We start from the raw sequence: 19,467 nt of genomic DNA, 5'->3' as shown, positions 1-19,467 counted from the left end.
ATTTTTGCAATGCTGATCAGAGTAAAAAGTAGTACAACTATTTTAGGAGAGTTTGATATTACTTTACAAATGGAAGTCACATTCCCTTCGACTCAGCAATTCTACTCTTAGGTACATGTCCAAGAGAAACTGTGCTTGTATAAAAGGTGAGAAGTACAAGAATAATCTATCAACATATCAAAATATCAATAACCTGGAAATAGCACATTCATATCAGAAGAAGAGTATAGAAATAGCACATTATGTAGCTTTCGAAATGAATGAAATACAGTGAAAGGCAATGATATGATGAATCTTAGCAATATAATGTGGAAAAGTAGGTCTCAAATGATTAATACAGTGATGCTCTTCATATAAAATTAAAAACTAAGCATTCTTTTTAAGAAAGCGAGTGAAAGAAATGAATCTCTATAAAATGGCAAACACTAGACTGGAGTTAGTATGACGGGTGCCCTCAATGTAGTCAGATAGGAGGATGGGATTAATGGTGGTCATATTTTGGGATATGGCTTTCATACTTAGTTGTGGGTCCTGACTTTGTTTTAGGTTGCAGGTTCTGGGTGTGTTTTACATTTTTAAAAATAATTAACTAATAAACTAAATAAGTGGGCTGTGCACAGACCAATGATGAGACTGTGTCGTGTCTAACAGAGGTCTCAGTAAATAATTTCTGCTCTTAGACATACAGAAGACTAAAAGGCAAATGCATTAACAGATAATCTGAGAATGAATGCACTTATTGAGTGAATTAGTATATCTTCAGAGTGCCATGGGGAACACCCCTTTATGTATTTGCTAACCTTTATAGAAAGTGAACAATGTTGGTTGCTTTTGAATATTCTTCAAGTGTATTTTTAATCCATTTAAATAGATCTTATAACTAACATTTTAATATGCAGATTTTGTCTCATTCCCTTTTTTACCCCACTTTTTACAGCCTTGTGAACAAGGACGCCGGATGAAGCGAATCCATGCTGTGGCTAACATTGGCACGGCACTCAAGTTCCTCGAAGGAAGAAAGGTAAGAGAGAAACAAAAACAAAATGCCCAAGGAAGAAGGTGTGGGCATACTTATGTTTTCAGTATTGGCTATAGGTCAAAACACTGCATGTAATCTATACAGCCTAGACATACAATATCACTGTATTATAAAATACTCTTAGATTTATGGAGAAGTTGCAAAAAAGAAATTTTATTTCTACAGTTCATTTCAGTGTCTAGAGTTAAGAGCTTACATAACCATAATACAATTATCAAAGTAAGGACATTAAAATTGGGATGATACTATTAACTAAAACATAGACATTAGTCCAAGTTCATCAATGTTCCCTCTATTGTCTGTGTCTGTTCCAGGATCCACTGTAGTATCACATCTTGCCTTTAGTTGTGTCTTCCATTCTATGACAGGTCTTCATTCTTTCCTTGTCTTTCATGACCTTGACACTTTTGATAACTGCTGGTCAGTTATTTTGCATAATGTCTCTCAATTTCAGTTTGTATGATATTTTCTCGTGATTAGGTTGAGTTTAGACATTTTTGGAAAAAGTCCCAAGAAAGCGATGTCATATTCTTCCCAGTGCACCATATTAGTAAATGTAGGGTGCTGATATGTCTTATTACTGGTTACATTAACTTTGAATACTTGGTAATGTGGTGTCTGCCATGCTTTCCTATGGTAGAGTCACTGTTTTTCCCTTTATAGTTGGGAAATAACTTAGGAGAGATAATTGAGACTATGCTAAGTTTCTGCTTTTCCTCAAATTTTGCTCACTGATTTTAGTATCCATTGCCTTCAATAATTATTTCTGTGCTACTTGCCTAATGATTTTCTATTTTCCTCATTCCTTCTATATTTATTAATTGGAATTGTTCTGTAAGAAAAAGATGTCCTCCCCCACAATTTACTTATTTATTCAATTATTTATTCCAGTAGGGACACATGTATATTTATTTTGTTACATAGTTAAAATTCATCATTATACTCATTGTTATTATTTTGTCACTCAAATTGTTCTAGCTTTGACCACTAAGAGCTCCTTCAGGCTTGCACCTGTACCTTTTTAATATTGGCTCATAATTTTTCAAGCAGTTTTTTATTTGCTAGAACTACAGATATTCCAGGTTTTTCTTAAATTTTCCCTCCCCAGTCCTGGAATCAACCACTTCTCTAAAGAGGCTTCGTTCCTTTTAGTGATGAGTGACATTTAGAAACCAAGATCTAAATGCTAAGTATTTCATTGCTACTGGGGCATCATTTCTCCTAGGCCCTCTCAGCAAATAGATTAGAAAATGTACATGTTTATTTATTTATTTTCTTTTTTTTAATTATTATTATACTTTAAGTTTTAGGGTACATGTGCACAATGTGCAGGTTTGTTACATATGTATACATGTGCCATGTTGGTGTGCTGCACGCATTAGCTTGTCGTTTAGCATTAGGTATATCTCCTAATGTTATCCCTCCCCCCTCCCCCCACCCTACAACAGTCCCGGGTGGGTGATGTTCCTCTTCCTATGTCCATGTGCTCTCATTGTTCAATTGTATATGTTTATTAACTGATATATATACATATATCTGTGCTTCTCTCTCTCTCCTCTCTCTATCTCTGTATGTGTGTACATGTATATACACATATACATATGTAGCTTCTCGCATGTGTGTGTGTATGTGTGTAAAACATTAGTTCAGACTAATACCTCTGATTCAAGTTAAACACTGCAAGTTTTACTCTGGCCTTATGTCCTTAATTGTTTCTGCTTTCTCTGATAATGAGAAGGCTTACTCTCATCTACAATATATTTACTTATTTTTTCAACCCTAGTGTGTTAATCCATTCTCACATGCTATAAAGAAATACCCAAGACTGAGTAATTTATAAAGAAATGAGGTTTAATTGGCTCATGGTTCTGCAGGCTGCTCAGGAAGCGTAGCTCTGGCATCGGTTTCCGGAGAGGCCTCAGGAAGCTTACAATCATGGCGGAAGGTGAAGGGGAGCAGGGACGTTACATGGCCAGAGCAGGAGCAAGAGAGCAAGGGGAGAGGTGCTGTACACTTTTAAACAACCACGTCTTACGAGAACTGACTCACTATTGTGTGGAGAGTACCCAAGAGGGATGGTGCTAACCTATTCATAAGAACTCGCCCTCCTGTTCAATCGCTTCCCACCAGGGTTCACTTTCAACATTGGGGATCACATTTCAATATGAAATTTGAATGGGGACATGTATACAAACTATATCACCTAGTATACACATCTAGTATGTCACTAACCCATGCCCCTGTGAGAAACAGATTTACAAACTAGAGAACAGGATTTGTGGGTAGTTCTTTTTGTCTTTAGCATTACAGTTTCCAGTCAAAAAACTATTTTTGAAATGTTCTTAGGTTAGTTCTATTCTTCCCCATCCCTGTCAGTGGGATTATGTCATTATCTGTTATAGAGATAGGTTTATTTGTTGTTGTTTGTGTTCTATTTTGTGCCCCACCCCCATCCTGGTCGATTTTATTTGTTTTAAAGAGTGGGACATTATTATGGTTCTAAAATAATAAACGTTTTATTTAAAGAAGTCAAACTCCTTTCTCATCCCTACTACTCCATTCTCATTCCCTGCCGCTAACTGCATTTCCTACCTTTAGATAACCAGTCTCTCTAGTTTCTGACATACATTTTGCATTTTTTCCACAAATAAGATGTGTTTTCATATATCCCCGTCTTTCTTACATGAAGGATAGCATACCATAGATGCATTTTGCTTTTTTCACTTATCAATATATCCTGGAAATCATCCCACATCAGTTCATAGTGATTTCTGTACTCATTTTTACAGTTACACAGTGTCCCATTGCCTAGATATGCCATAGTTTATTCAACCACTCTCTTATGAATGAGAATTGGGTTGTTTCTAGTATTTTTAAAACACAAACAATGATGCAGTTAATAACTATGTGCATAAGTGCTTCCATATAATTGGAGGTGTATCTCCTAGGTAAATTTCTAGAAGTGTGCTTGCTAAGTCAAAAGGTAAATGCACATGTAATTTTGGTAGATATTACCATATTTCCCTCCAAAAGGGTTGCACCAATCCTCTTACATTTAGCCTTTTCTAATTTGTGGGAATTGAGGAAGCCTGTGCTTGGTAATACCAAAACTAGTTTTATAAATGGAGATCCAGATACTCCTGGAAAATAGACCCATTCAGTTATTTCCTTCTCAGTTTATATGCACTGAATTAATTAGATTACAAATGTATAATTGATGACTTTCTATAAGACAGGAACTCTAGAAAATACAAATTTACAGAAAACTTAGATTCTAGCCCTTAAATAATCTACATTGTTGATAAGTTGGTAATGCGATGAATCAGTATACATTTCAGTCAATTGTGCAAATTTCATGCCCAAGAGAGATTCCAGGCATTAGGATAGTGTGCAAAACAATTTTAGCTTCTTATGCAATATCAGGCAGTGTTTCCAGATCACACTAATCTCATTCTTATTGAAGGGTTTCTCTTCTTTCTGCTCACCCTTCATTAATTTTTCATTGAAAGCTGAATGAAGCCTTGTTAAACAGGATATTTAGAATTTTTCAGGACCAGATGCAGTGGCTCACACCTCTAATCCCAGCACTTTGGGAGGGAAGGGTGGGTGAATGGCTTGAGCCGTGGAGTTTGAGATCAGCCTGGGCAACATGGTGAGACCTTGTCTCTAAACAAACAAACAAATTAGCCAGATGTGGTGGCATGCGCCTATGGTCCCAGCTACTCGAGAGGCTGAGGTGGGAGGATCTCTTGAGCCTGGGAGGTTGAGGCTACAGTGAGCTGTGATTGCACTCCAGCCTGAGCGACAGAGCGAGACTCTTTCTCTTAAAAAATAAAAAATAAAAAATAAAGATAGAGTTTTTCAGGTCATTCATTCTCCCATTTCAGCTGTATGACAACAGTGTCCTACTTCATTCTGAGTTATATTGATTGGCTGGAATACAAAAACAAAATTCCTCTTATTAACTTGGAAGCCTTGGCAAAAACTTTAACAACTTCACCTATGAAAGGCATTGTTTATACTTGTTTTCACAATGTCCATTTTCACGGAACAACCCAAAGTAAAAAAAATAAAGTTTAAATATATTTGCTAAGCACCAAAAGTAGTGTCTTGAGAATCAGAACAAAATGAAAGAATTTCTCTTTTTTCCCCACAAGTCTCTTAATCTTTTTAAAGTCACCCCCTCCCCACATCTCCCTGAAACATTCTTGTCGGCCACACTCTCTTGCACTTCTGTATCCTACGGCCTCACAAAATGTTTGCCTGTGGGAAGTAATGAGTTTTGGAAGGTTCTTTAGTGCCCTCCCACTTATTATCTTAGCATTGATCTTTACAAGTTAAAACTTATGTCTCAATCATATTTTTAGAAATTTGTCTTTGATCTTTGTACTGACTTTGTCTTCCATTTGGATTTTTTTTTCTTTTGATAACAGGACATTTATTTAGTCCTTTTATTCTTATTTAGTTTGACTTAGGGAATAATGAAGGTATTCCTCATTTTACTGGGGAAACCCTAACAGTGTCCTTAGCTTTTCTCTTATTTGCAGGGCTATTGAAAAAACTTATGTAAGAATCTGATGAGAAATGTGTAAATGTGACTGTGGTGAACAGATTCATCACCATTTGCCACAAGTTTCTTTCTCCAACGAGGTGTCAGGCAGATCATTCAGCACAGTAATACAGGGAGCCAACCACTGACCATCATAGTGCAGACAGGGGACATAAATTCAGATTCCTGTGAGGTCCAGAAAGGTGATGTAAAGGAATGAGGTGAGTTCCAGGCTAACTGTGGTAACAGGAGAACTGAGTGGTCCTGCGTCCTGTCTGGAAGAGGGGAGCAAATAGTTCCAACTAAAGTAACCTCAGTGAACTGCAAGAACTGTGATCCCTGGTTTTCTAATTTACAAAGAAGAGTCAGTCGTCTGGACTTTTATTAAAATGTAATTAATGTTTAAAATTCCTTTAAATTGTGTATTAAATAAGGCAGGCAGTTGACTACTTGCATTATTGTTGAGAATGAGGTACCTGATACCTCATTGTAGAAAGCAACTAGTGGAAAGCAGTAATGGATTTATTCATTAAGTTTTCAAATTTATGAAGAAAAGCTAGTAACATGGATGTTTACTGAGAGTTTTTTGAAATTTATTTCCAAATAATTCAAATTTTTTACTTTTTTTCTTTTCTTTTCTTTTTTGAGACAGACTCTTGCTTTGTCACCCAGGCTGGAGTGCAGAGGCACGAACTAGGCTCACTGCAACCTCCACCTCTCAGGTTCAAGCGATTCTCCTGCCTCAGCCTCCCGAGTAGCTGGGACTACAGGCATGTGCCACCAAGCCTAGCTAATTTTTGTATTTTTAGTAGTGACAGAGTTTCACCACATTGGCCAGGCTGGTCTCGAACTCCCGACCTCAAGCTATCTGCCCACCTTGGCCTCCCAAAATGCTGGGATTACAGGCGTGAGCCACCATGCCTGGTCTCAAATATTTTTTTAAACATCTGTGAGCTGTGTATTAGTCCGCTTTGGCTGCCATAGCAGAGTATCACAGACTGGGTGGCTTAAACTACAGAAATTTATTTTGTCAGCGTTTTGGAGGCAAGAAGTCCAGGATTAAGGTGCCTCAGGGTTGTTTTCTGGGGAAGCTTCTCTTCCTGGCTTGTAGACAGTTCCCTTCTCTTTGCGTCCTTGCATGACATTTTCTTTGTGTGAGTGTAGAGAGGAAGATCAATCTTTGGCGTCTCTTCATTTTTTTTTTTTTTGGTATTCATTTTTTTTTTATTATTTTTTTAAATTATACTTTAAGTTCTGGGATACATGTGCAGAACGTGCAGGTTTGTTACATAGGTATACACATGCCATGGTGGTTTGCTGCACCCACCAACCCATCATCTACATTAGGTATTTCCTAATGCTATCCCTCCCCTAGTCCCCTACCCCCTGACAGGCACTGGTGTGTGATGTTCCCCTCCCTGTGTCCATGTGTTCTCATTGTTCAACTCCCACTTATGAGTGAGAACATGCAGAGCTTGGTTTTCTGTTCTTGTGTTAGTTTGCTGAGAATGATGGTTTCCAGCTTCATCCATGTCCCTGCAAAGAACATGAACTCATCCTTTTTTATGGCTGCATAGTATTCCATGGTGTATTTGTGCCACATTTTCCTTATCCAGTCTATCACTGTTGGGCATTTGGATTGGTTCCAAGTCTTTGCTATTGTGAATAGTGCTGCAATAAACATACATGTGCATGTGCCCTTATAGTAGAATGATTTATAATCCTTTGGGTATATACCCAGTAATGGGGTTGCTGGGTCAAATGGTATTTCTGGTTCTAGATCTTTGAGGAATCACCACACTGTCTTCCACAATGGTTGAACTAATTTACACTCCCACCAACAGTGTAAATGCGTTCCTACTTCTCCACATCCTGTCCAGCATCAGTTGTTTCCTGACTTTTTAATAATCGCCATTCTAACTGGTGTGAGATGGTATCTCATTGTGGTTTTTATTTGCATTTCTCTAATGACCAGTGATGAGGAGCTTTTTTTCATGTTTGTTGGCCTCATAAATGTCTTCTTTTGAGAAGTGTCTGCTCATATCCTTTGCCCACTTTTTGATGGGGTTGTTTGTTTTTTTCTTGTAAATTTTTTTAAGTTCCTTGTAGATTCTGGATATTAGCCCTCTGTCAGATGGATAGATTGCAAAAATTTTCTCCCATTCTGTAGGTTGCCTGTTCACTCTGATGATAGTTTTTCTTCATCTTTGTTAAGAACACTAATCTCACTGGGCCCAGCATGGTGGCTCACTCCTGTAATACCAGCACTTTGGGAGGCCAAGGTGGCCAGATTGCTTGATGTCAGGAGTTCGAGACCAGCCTGGCCAACATGGCAAAACTTCATCTCTACTAAAAATGCAAAAATTAGCCGGGTGTGGTGGCGCATGCCTGTAATCCCAGTTGAGGCAGGAGAATCGCTTGAACCTGGGAGGTGGAGGTTGCAGTGAGCCAAGATCGTGCCACTGCATTCCCTCCTAGGCAACAGAGTGAGACTAATCTAAAAAAAAAAAAAATCTGATTAGATTAGGGCCCCATGCTTATGAACTCATTTAACTTCAATTATCTCTTTAAAGACTCATTCTCCAAATACAGTCACATTGGGAGTTACATTTCAAAATATGAATTTTGGAGGGACACAAATAATAATTCATTCCATTCAAGCCTCTGTCTTATAACTCAGACTTCTCCAGATTACATGGGCCAGGTACAATGGTCTAGTCCAGGATTCTCAAGCACTAATGTGCATCAGAATCACCTGAAGGTTTTAAGACACTTTCCAGAGGCTCACTTCCTTAGTTTCTGGTTTAATGGGTCCAAGGTGAAGTCTCAGATTCTATATCTCTAACAAGTTTCCAGGTGACGTGCTTGCTGCGACTCTGGGAATCACCCTTTGAGAACATCTGGCTCAACATCCTTCTGCTCTGGTTTTATCTGTCAATATGGTCCCATCTTCCTTCTGGCTTCTGGAAATTCTTCAGTCTCTTTGGATGTGTCTCTATTGCCCATCCTACCCTCCTAGGCTACTAAGAATGTATTGTAAGTTCAATAGGATTTTGCAAGAGATGGGAGGTTAAATAAACAGACAAACCAACCTGTGCTCCCTAAACTCATTGTGAAACACATTTTGGGGCAGATAATCATGAAAAACATTTTTCTTCACAAGTTAGGCAAAAGATCCTTTAGCTTCTGTAATAAATTGAATATGTTAACAATGTACAATTTCAAGTACAATTGAAACTGGGTCGAGGTAGGATAATCAAATTATATTCAATAGCACTTTTTAAAAAATGATGCACAAGGAAAAGGAAGAAATTTTCCCCTGTGAAATTCATTAATCTTATGGATATTAGCATATATTATAAATTTTTTGTGTATGTATGCTAAAATGGATGTGGAGAAAATTCTGGAGAAGTTGTAAAATGAAGCTCTCAAAATGATCCTAGAGATCATAGTAGATTCTTTCATAAAAAGGTAAAAAATTTGATGTTCTTTATTTTTCGTAAAGATATCTTAAACGTCTTATACTGATTGATTCAAAGGAAGTAGATATACAAGTTTGTAATCTATACCAGTTCTCAATTTTTATTTTTTGTCATTGAACCTGATGAATGAACTTCACCAGTGAGACAAAAATCCCATAGGTATATCTCAAATCATTTACAATGATTTTTGTGCTAGCTTTTACTCCACCTCTGTGATGTAAAACTACTAAATTTAAACTTTCAAGAGTAAAGTATTTGTGAAATGATTTTGCATCTGACACAAATTTAAGTAAAAAATGTACAAACATCTGAGCTTTTTATTAATAACACACTTCATGAAATCTTGGCTGAGAATTATTGAGCTAGAGGTCTGAGGGGTACTTTATTATTATTTGTTTTCATTTGTTAGGAATTATTAAAAGGATGTTTTTGATGGTAGGCTATAGAAATTGAATGAGATAGACTTAACCATATAAGTCCATTTTGTTGGGACTTAGCAAACAACTTTGTAGTGGATGGAAAACATTAGCATGAATAATTGGGGTCAATTGTACATAGATTGACGTCTCTCCTTAATGCTTTATATGTCATCACCCAAAAGTAGGGAACTGAATGCTAATAGGCTCTGTTTTGCTATTTCTTGCCTTTCCTTTGTTTTTCTTTAAAACGTATTACCACAGTCAGGTTCTAAACTGACTACCTACCTCTTTATTCCCTTTGAACAAATAATGCTGATTTTGAAAGATGATTTATGTATATCTATTATCTTCTCCCTTTGTTTTTCATGTCAGTCCATGCACAGAGGATCACCGGTTAGTACAAATTTTAGAATTCTTAACTCCTGATTTTTATAGGTGAAAGGGAACATAAGTTACCTGCTATTTGGTAACAAACTTCAAAGTAAGTGCATCTTCTTAAACTTCTCATTGCAGTTTCTTTTAAGCTCCAGTCAACCTCTAAATATAAATAATAACATTTTTTTTCTGTTTGACATTTTTGTTGGTAATTGCCTGCATGTTGTATTTTTTCAGCTTTAAACAAAAGAAGTTTCTGAAATCCATTTTATAGTTTTTACTTTGTACACCTAACAAATCCCCCTGAAATTTTCACTGAAACCTTGTGCTTGTTTGTTTCGGTGCCTCACTCTACTTACTCCCATGTACTATTACATAGGCATGACCAAATCTTATTGATGTCTACTAAAGGCCTAATTGTTACATAATTAAATGAGTTATAATATTCTAGTACATTACTAGTACAGTTTCTCTTTTTTAAACAGATTAAATTAGTCAACATTAACTCCACCGATATAGCTGATGGCCGACCCTCAATAGTTCTTGGATTGATGTGGACCATTATTCTATATTTCCAGGTATTGTGCTACAGTTCCTCTTTCAGTTGATGCAGTGTCTCAGAGGGAGATCATGGTGGCCATTTTAATAATGGTCTCATTTGCCATATCTTTGGGGTTGATCCTTAACTTAGCAGAAATGTACCTTTCACACATACGTTGTTTCTTTGGTAGGAGAATTTCCTCTTCTCCCTTGCAAAGCTGTTGCATGTGGAACCTCACACCCCGAAGAACTCCAGCAGAGGTGCCCAATCTGAAAAGCGAGCACCTTAAGATGGAGATGAAATATTGTTGCAGAAGGAGCTCAGGAAAATTTTCTTTTTTCTTTGGAAGGGAGCACTTCTAAACTCCTTTTAGACATGAAGGGGAGGAATGAACTTGCCATTCTATTCAGAATAATTGTTCTAACCATTAGGTTTTAGTTGATTAATTCATTCATGTATTCTACAAATATGGATTATTGTATGTAAGATACACTAGGGGTGCAATGGGAAGTGCAAAGAGGAGTAAGATATCAATCATGCCCTTTAAGAGCTTGCATTTTGTCAGGAATGTCAAGAGTGTTAACATAACTCATTTGTTGCTGGAAAAGTAAAACATCTGAGGAAATAATAACAAAGATAATGCTTATATTTTTGCTGGCTGTTAACTCACAAACAGATTGAAGAGTTGACCAGCAACCTGCCCCAGCTCCAGTCTTTGTCCAGCAGCGCATCCTCCGTGGACAGCATAGTTAGCTCTGAGACTCCCAGCCCACCAAGTAAACGGAAGGTGACCACCAAGATCCAAGGAAATGCTAAGAAGGCTTTATTAAAGTGGGTTCAGTACACAGCTGGCAAGTAAGTATCAAGAGTTTGTCTAAATTTGAAACCGTTAAATAATTTGAGTTATGAATGTTACTAATTGCAACTTCTAATGATTGCGAAATGTGAAGAGACATTTGAATGAATGGCTTTGCTTTAGCGCTTGTTTCACTCTTGCCTTGAATTGAGATATAAACACAAATCGCCACTAATACTCTAGGAAAATATGCTCTTAAAAAATTAATTTTTTCTTTATTCATGCGATTGGGCCTAATTAATTAAACTGACTAATCCTAAACTTTGAGTAGCATGAGGGATAATTCTATTTAGGTCATTGTTTAGAGTTTCTGCTCCTATTAAATAATCTTTATATAAATAAATTTGAAGTTTAAACTTGGTTATCTCTTCATGAGACTATTATGTTCTATTTAAGAACAGTGTGAACTAAGGTACACATTCCAAAAACATTTTTTTTTTTTATGTTCTGAAACTTTCTAGCAATTTTAGTTTTTAAATTTTTTCCCTTTGGTCTCATTTTTTATCTAGAGTGTAGATTTTTTTGTCAACTCTAGCTGTGTGAGCTGAGAATTTGCATCTAGTTTTCAGTTTTCCTCTAGGCATAATAAATTTACATGTGTATACATTTATATGATAATAGTGGATAGAAAATGACTGCTCTCAGCCAGACGCAGTGACTCATGCCTATAATCCCAGCTCTTCGGTAGGCTGAGGTGGGCAGATCACCTGAGGTCAGGAGATCGAGACCAGCCTGGCCAATCTGGTGAAACCCCATCTCTACTAAAAGTACAAAAATTAGCTGGGCGTGGTGGCGCATGCCTGTAATCCCAGCTACTCGGGAGGCTGAGGCACCAGAATCGCTTGAACCTGGGAGGTGGAGGTTGCAGTGAGCTGAGATCAAGATTGTGCCATTGCACTCCAGTCTGAGCGACAGAGCTAGACTCCATCTCAAAAAAAAAAAAAAGAAAAGAAAGAAAAAAAGAAAGAGAAAAAGAAAAGAAAAAGAGTGCTCTCAAAAAGTACTTTCTCATAGCAATTTCAATGGAGTTTTCAGTTGATCATGTAAGTATTTTGTAGTCTGATGTGGTCAGGGGTAAGTCCTTTCATGTAGAGTATGCTTTTGTTTGATTTTCCTAAACAACATGTAAAATTACTCATTTTTTATCTTGTTTTGCATGCTTAAATGTAATCTAAATTTGATTCTCTACTTCTGGAAAATAGTTGTAAACAAGTACTTATTATAAAATATTGAGGTACTAAACATAGGGAGTTCTATATTTAAGGTGTTTGAAGAGCAAAAATAAAAAAATAAAAAGAGAAACAAAGGATGTAATTAGTGTTACTAATTTATGTTGTTTTGTTTAACTTTTAAAGTGTGTTGCTGGTTTTCTAATTTGGGCTATGTTTTCATGATTCAAGTTGTAGTCAAATATATTTCTGAAAACAAAGCTTTGTGGCTCTTTAGAATCTGAAGTAGAAATGAAATAAAAAACCCTTCCCACATTGCTGGAACACTGTTTAATTGCATCCACAGTGGCATTACTAATCTCTCTTACAACTTAACTGGGTAGGGAGAAGACTGGTGACTGCACACTGATGTGTCACGATGCTATTGCAATTAAACTTTCTAATAATGTCAAGGTGATATTCTGTGGTCCATTGCTTCACACGGCATTAAATTAACCAAAAACAAATTGATTTTCTTTTAATAAAACAGTAGCTTGAAGTAAACTCAAATTTAATGCTGTTGGAGTTATCCAGCATTTAATTTAGTTTCATGCATGCTATGTTGGGTTTCAAAGATGTGCAAGAGTCTGGTGACAGCTCAAAGTCATTGCTACAACTTATATGTTGGTAACATCAGTGGAAGTTTTACTTTCCTTATCTGGGCCAATGTCCAGAATCCTGGGCCTGAGGGTTCTCCACCCGTGAGCAATCAATAAAATCCATTTCTTTTGTAGCTGCATAAATTGTAGAGGTTTGGGGCGATGACTTTTCTCTGCCATAAAAATTCTGTAATGAACACATGATTCCATGATGCTACCAAACTGTTGATAATTTTTTCTAAAAACTGCTTTTTACACTATCCCAGTATGTACTTTTCAAGCAACTTATTGTCTAACATGTGTAAAAGACTTTAGAATCTGTATCCATTTTGAGGTATGAGTGATGTTATTCCTAAAATCATAATATTTCGTGGGACTCTAGTTTGGAAGTTCATCACACTCATAAGATTGAAGATGGTGGGAAATGATAAAACATCCAGTAAACACTAGACTAGTTATCAGGATGTATCCACTGTTTTCATATAAAGTTTAAAAATATTTGAGAAATAAATTTAAAAATGATTTCAGTAACATAAGATAGTTAAGCCCTCTAATTGCTAAAACTAATTTCATCCACTATCAATACATATTATCAGAAATAAAAGCTTTAAGTTATATCATATCTTACATTTGCATAACTATTGTCACATTTATAAGAAGAACAATTATATTTTCTGACAAAAATTAGTAAGGTAACAAAATAAATAAATATATGCATATACGTAGTTATTCAAAGTAGCTTGAAGTAAATACATATTAGAGGTCAGAAATGCTTATAAATTGGGCACTGTTCATCACTTCTTTAAATGGTGTGTCTTTCTTTTGGTTCATATCTAAAGTTCTCAAAGAAGAGGTTTGAACTAAAACTAAAACTTTTAAGGAATATTACCTACTACTTTAACTGATACAATAGGAAACAGTGTGTGTGTATGTGTGTGTGTGCATACCTACATATATTTTTTCAACAAATATAGAAGAAATAAAATGTGCTGAAACATTTTTAATTATTTCATTACAGTAAATATTTAGAAAAGCATATTATGTATTTCTCTTTGAAAATGTCTAAAACAATACATAAGTTCAAGAAAATTAGAAATAGCTAATTACAGGTGAATATTTATTAGCTAATTATTTATTTACACCCCACTTAATTTTGTTAAAAACTAATTTGAGGTGGCTTAACAAGATAAAAAACATTTTTAAATGAGGAAATGTGGACAAAGAAAAATAAAATGAAGTCAGAGATGGATTACAAATGAGTAGATAGAAAGGACATACTGTTCAACCTGCATGATTGTCAGCTGTCTGCTGAAAAAAATTATATCTGTACTACCAGAGACAAGCTTGAAAATAAGAGAAGATTCAAGATTACTTTACAATTTCTGGAGTCTCATAAAATTGTTTTTAGGATATTTATTGATGAAGCCAATGATCAAGCTCAATGATGCATAATATATTTTATGCAAACAGTGTACATTGGTAAAACATGTTTTAAAGTGAATGATAAGTTGTCTACAATAAAATTTAAGGATAGGCTGTGTACAATGGCTCACACCTGTAATCCCAGCACTTTGGGGGGCCGAGGCAGGTGGATCACTTGAGGCCAGGAATTTGAGACCAGCCTGGCCAACATGATGAATAATACAAAATGTTTGTATTCTTAATGTATTTTTTGTATTCAATAATACAAAAATTAGCCAGGCGTTGTGGCACATGCCTGAAATCCCAGTTACTTGGGAGGCTGAGGTGCAAGAATCCCTTGAGCCTGGGGGGTGGAGGTTGCAGTGAGCCGAGATTGTGCCACTGCACTCCAGCCTGGGCAACAGAATGAGTGAGATTCTGTCTCAATAATAATAATAATAATAATAATGGACACTTACAAACTTATTATATTAATCAGCATACCATTCAGGTTGTATTTTTTCATGAAAATTTTGAGATTCTAGTAAAAATTAATTGAGCAATATTTTTGCTTTAGTTAGAGACATCCATAAGGTTAATGAGACTAACTTTTTAAAAAGAAGCTACTAGATGACTTTATCCATTGAATGTTCCCTAATTAAGTGATCATATTTGCAGGCCCTCCACTTATTCAAGGGGTGCAGCCGATGCTCAAAATCATCTTTACAACTCTGTTTTCGGAACTGCCTTTATAATTGATAAGTTACATGTAGAAAAAAAAATCATTCATTGTGAGCTTGCCTCGCTTCTGTTTTCCAAGGGCAAAATATGGCTACCAACTTGAATCAGTTTCTTAATAACTGGCTTTGAGTTAATCAAATCTGCCACCAAAGAAAAAAGATTTACCACCATGGCTTTGCCCTCAAGATAATTACCAAAAAGGAGCTTAAAAACAATTTTATTGGTGGAGTAATTGGAATTATTGTTTGCATTTAGGTGGAATACAGGGTCCTTTGTGAACACTTTGAGATATAATTGCGATATTTGCATTTGTCTATTCTATTGCATTTGAAAGTATTCAGCCACATTATCTTAGTCTGTGATAACCTGTGTACAACACAGTGCTGCTTCCCATTAGAAACGTGTTAGCTCTTTCTACAAAAAATATACAGTGGTTAATTACTGTCACTTTTGGCATCTTTATAATTTGTTTTCTTAAAATTTTTTCAGACATTTTTCTCTAAATTGATTTTTCTTTATAAAATAAATGTAAACATCCTTCAATAGCTCAGCTGGTAGAGCAGAGGACTGTAGGGGTTTGAGTATAAAATAAATGTAAAAATATGCTTTAAATTAACTATCTTAATTGCTGAAAAATCCAACATAGAAATCTCTAAATATAGAACCAGAATTTCGACATCTTATCTTGTTGCCCCCTAAAGATTTTGTTTCCCTTAATTTTTCTCAAATACAATGAACTGATACAGCTCTCTGCATATCGTTGGTGAAAAGCACTGGATTTTGCATGAGGCCTTGAAGAAAGTGCTTGTATCTATTCAGAATGTGACATCATTTTATGTTTTTATAACACAAAGGCAGACTGGAATAGAAGTAAAAGATTTTGGGAAGAGTTGGAGAAGCGGGGTTGCCTTTCATTCAGTTATTCATGCCATTCGACCCGAATTGGTGGACTTGGAGACAGTGAAAGGCAGATCCAACCGAGAAAATTTGGAGGATGCTTTCACTATCGCTGAAACAGAACTGGGGATCCCAAGACTGCTAGATCCTGAAGGTAGGCTGAATATTCATTGACTGTTATATACCTTAACATGGAGGGTTTTTATGTCTTAAACCCAGAAATACACATGACTTCCAAGATTCTACTGGAGGCCAGAAAGCTGGAGAAAAGTGGCAAGTAATGGTATTTTCCTGCATCAATTTTCTTCTGGATAAATATCTACCACCATGGTTGGGGTAAAATATGATTCCATTGCTCCAAACAGCACTTTGGCATTGGTATGTCAGTCGGGTGAACTGGACTCAATATACTTAAGGGTGGAATGAAAGTTTTAGAAGTGTGTGTATGAGGGGTAGGTAACAGGATAATATAATTACTGTATATAATCTCAGAGGTCTGAAAGATGTAGATTATTCATACTTAGAAATGTTGTTAACCATGCAGTGTTTTGGTGTCAATCAGCAAACTTCACAAATGTTTGACTAATATTTGTCATTTCAATTGTTTGGCACATTTTTTGGTAAGGGCGTGAGTGCTAAGACTTTTTGGAAATGGAGTGAACTCTTTCAAGCCTTTAAAAGACAATTTAGATGCCTTTGATAAACTTTTATAAACTAATAAGTTGTTATGTTGAAACAAAAGTATCAAAGTGAAGTTTCCAAATGTCACAGATAATTTCTTATTTGGGTTGGCAATTATGGACATTTCTACCAGTGAATGCAGAAATGTAAATATACAGTGAAAGCAAATTATTTTTCCCCTCTCCTCCCTACCCTTCCTGGCCTCTGGTAACCACCAATCTACTCTCTGTCTTCATGGGATCCACCAAAAATTATTTTTAACGATGGAATTTCAGACTGAACTTCCCTAGCTCTAAAACAAAGAGGATAGACTTGTGTTTCCAAGAGTAAGTTACAGAGACCCAGTTAGGTTTCCTCTGAGATGAAGGGCCCCATGGAGATTCCTTGCCATTTTAGGATTCTGTTTTTGAGTCCCACTCTGCCCCCACCCCCACTTTCACTAGGATATCAAAGGGCTTTCTGCCTTCTTTCTGCACAAAAATAAATCAAGGGAAAAACACATATTCCAGTCATCGACTTCAGAGGGTGTATCAGAGCTGACATTATTCCTAGAGTGGGATGAAAGGAGAATATACATGATTCTTTCATATCCACCAGACCAGAAGATCTTAATATTTTCTTTGATGATTAGAAACTGAGGTTGCCTAAATACAAGGCTATCCTAGATATAAGACATTCCTCTAATTTCTTAATGAGAACTTCCCCTTCAAAAAGTTATTTAGCCAACTTGGATGTATAAGCTTTTAGGGATACAGATTAAGTAGACCAAAAGCTATTATAATAATTATTTTATGATTTACATATATAGTTAACAGCATATACTATGTTAAATCATGTATTAAATATTGCTTTTCTTTCCACTTTCATATTTCCTGAAAAAAAGTTTTACTCAACGGTTTGACTCATCACCTTTGAGTCATTTAACAAATTTCAGAATACATTATCTTTGCTTCCTTTTAAATGGTGTGAGTTGCAGCGCTCTTTAAACCCTATATTGCAAGTCTCTAGAAATTATACCTCTAATCAAAAAGAACTTTTATGAAAGATTAGATTAGTTTTATACTTCATTGTGGCAATTTGGTTTGCTTTCTGCTCTATAAATTGCTCTGTAAGATATAATCATTTCTATTGCCTTTAAAATTGATATTTAAAAGACTTGTTTACAACACGTTTTACTTATGCATTCTTACCTCCATGTATAATTACTAAATCTGTATGAATTTATTTGCCTGATTTTTACCATTTGTATTAGATAAATATCTATAAGCTTCAAAATCACAGTGATTGAGGGCTTCTCAGGCAGTTTCCCTCGAAGAGTGCTTGATTGCTCAAAGCACTGTAATTTGGAGAGAATGCTCCAGAAAGAAGAGGCTGCCCAGGAAATTGAATATAAGGCATCTGCCTTTCTTCTAAAGTGAAATTTGTGGGGGCAGAGAGGGGGCTTGTCTATATTTGGCCATATATAATGTGTGTGTATATATATATATATGTCATTCAGTGTCACACTTGTAAGCATTTTTGTACTTCCTATTTATGCCAGTTCTAAAATTTACATATTATTTGTGTTCTATTCACTAGTATGAATAGAACTAGTATGAGATACTGTATGAGTAATCATACCGTATCTCACCCACTTGGGAGATACTGTCTCATGAGATACTGTATGTCTTATTTAAATGACATATATGCTACTTTCTTAAACGCTGTTTGTTTAAATGTGTCATCTTTCTGAGTAATATAATTTTCGTCGTGTAATATCCAGACTAAATTTGGTTTACCCTCCTCCCCGTCCAAAATTCTAAATAGTACTTCTGTTTTCCTTCTGCGTTTAGCGTTTTTGGTGTGATAGCTAGATACCAAACTTGTATTATCAAAATCCAATGAATGCTAATTGATTTATTCACATTTCTTTTTTGTTTTTTCAGATGTTGATGTGGATAAACCAGATGAGAAGTCTATTATGACCTATGTAGCCCAGTTTCTGAAACATTATCCTGACATCCACAATGCAGGCACTGATGGGCAAGAGGATGATGTAGGTATTTGCTTTCTTCAAGTATCACCGGTATATGCAATGACAGTGACTCAGCTTTTTGAGTATACTGTTCTCAAAAAATTAAATTTGAATGCATTTTAATATGAGACCAACTGATTTTAAAAAGCTATCACCAAATGGGGTGATGATTAGAGGAAAGGGTTTTTCTGGTTTGTATGTTGGATATATTAGAGAAAGCATTGCTAATAACAAATGTAAGGTATGTGATACTGATACACTAAAACAGAAAAGATAGCAGTGTTGGGAACTCCATTTTAGTGATCTGAGAATTGACGTAATTGTATTTCTGTCATAGCATTTGCAAATCTAGATCTTGAATCCGCTCGCTCTGGTTGATCTGATCAAATCTAGTTTTGACTTTTGGATTTTATTACATCTATTGACAGCAAACATATGGAAGTAAGACACAATTTGTAAAAGTTCTAATTATTCACTGTCATTATATTTTTCAGCCTTTAAATAATTTAAATAACATTAACATTTTTCATGCTGCTCAAATTACATGTTAATTGTCATAAATTTTTTAAATCAAGAAAAAAAGGAAAAGGAAAACATTTTCTGTATTTGACCTTCTAGAGAGAACCTATACCAGAGAAAAATTAATATGTTGATGTTAATTCCCA

General features: G+C 35.7%; 1 protein-coding gene across 19 annotated transcripts in view; it reads left to right on the top strand.

Moving 5' to 3' along the window:
* The window catches only part of SYNE1 (spectrin repeat containing nuclear envelope protein 1), a 519,329-nt gene that overhangs the window by 119,836 nt on the left and 380,026 nt on the right, over window positions 1-19,467 (top strand). For 15 of the 19 annotated variants that reach the window (XM_055114231.2, XM_055114245.2, XM_055114246.3 and 12 more), the window contains 6 exons: window positions 938-1,021; window positions 9,862-9,882; window positions 10,350-10,442; window positions 11,082-11,260; window positions 16,065-16,261; window positions 18,714-18,823. In XM_055114231.2, the coding sequence (XP_054970206.2) occupies window positions 938-1,021; window positions 9,862-9,882; window positions 10,350-10,442; window positions 11,082-11,260; window positions 16,065-16,261; window positions 18,714-18,823 (684 nt within the window). The remainder of the gene's footprint in view (window positions 1-937; window positions 1,022-9,861; window positions 9,883-10,349; window positions 10,443-11,081; window positions 11,261-16,064; window positions 16,262-18,713; window positions 18,824-19,467) is intronic. The other 4 variants (XM_055114235.2, XM_055114240.2, XM_034963099.3 and 1 more) reach the window with 1 other exon arrangement.

Source organism: Pan paniscus, chromosome 5, assembly GCF_029289425.2.
Source record: "Pan paniscus chromosome 5, NHGRI_mPanPan1-v2.0_pri, whole genome shotgun sequence".
Taxonomy (NCBI): Eukaryota; Metazoa; Chordata; class Mammalia; order Primates; family Hominidae; genus Pan; species Pan paniscus.
This window is presented reverse-complemented; position numbering and strand designations above follow the sequence as displayed.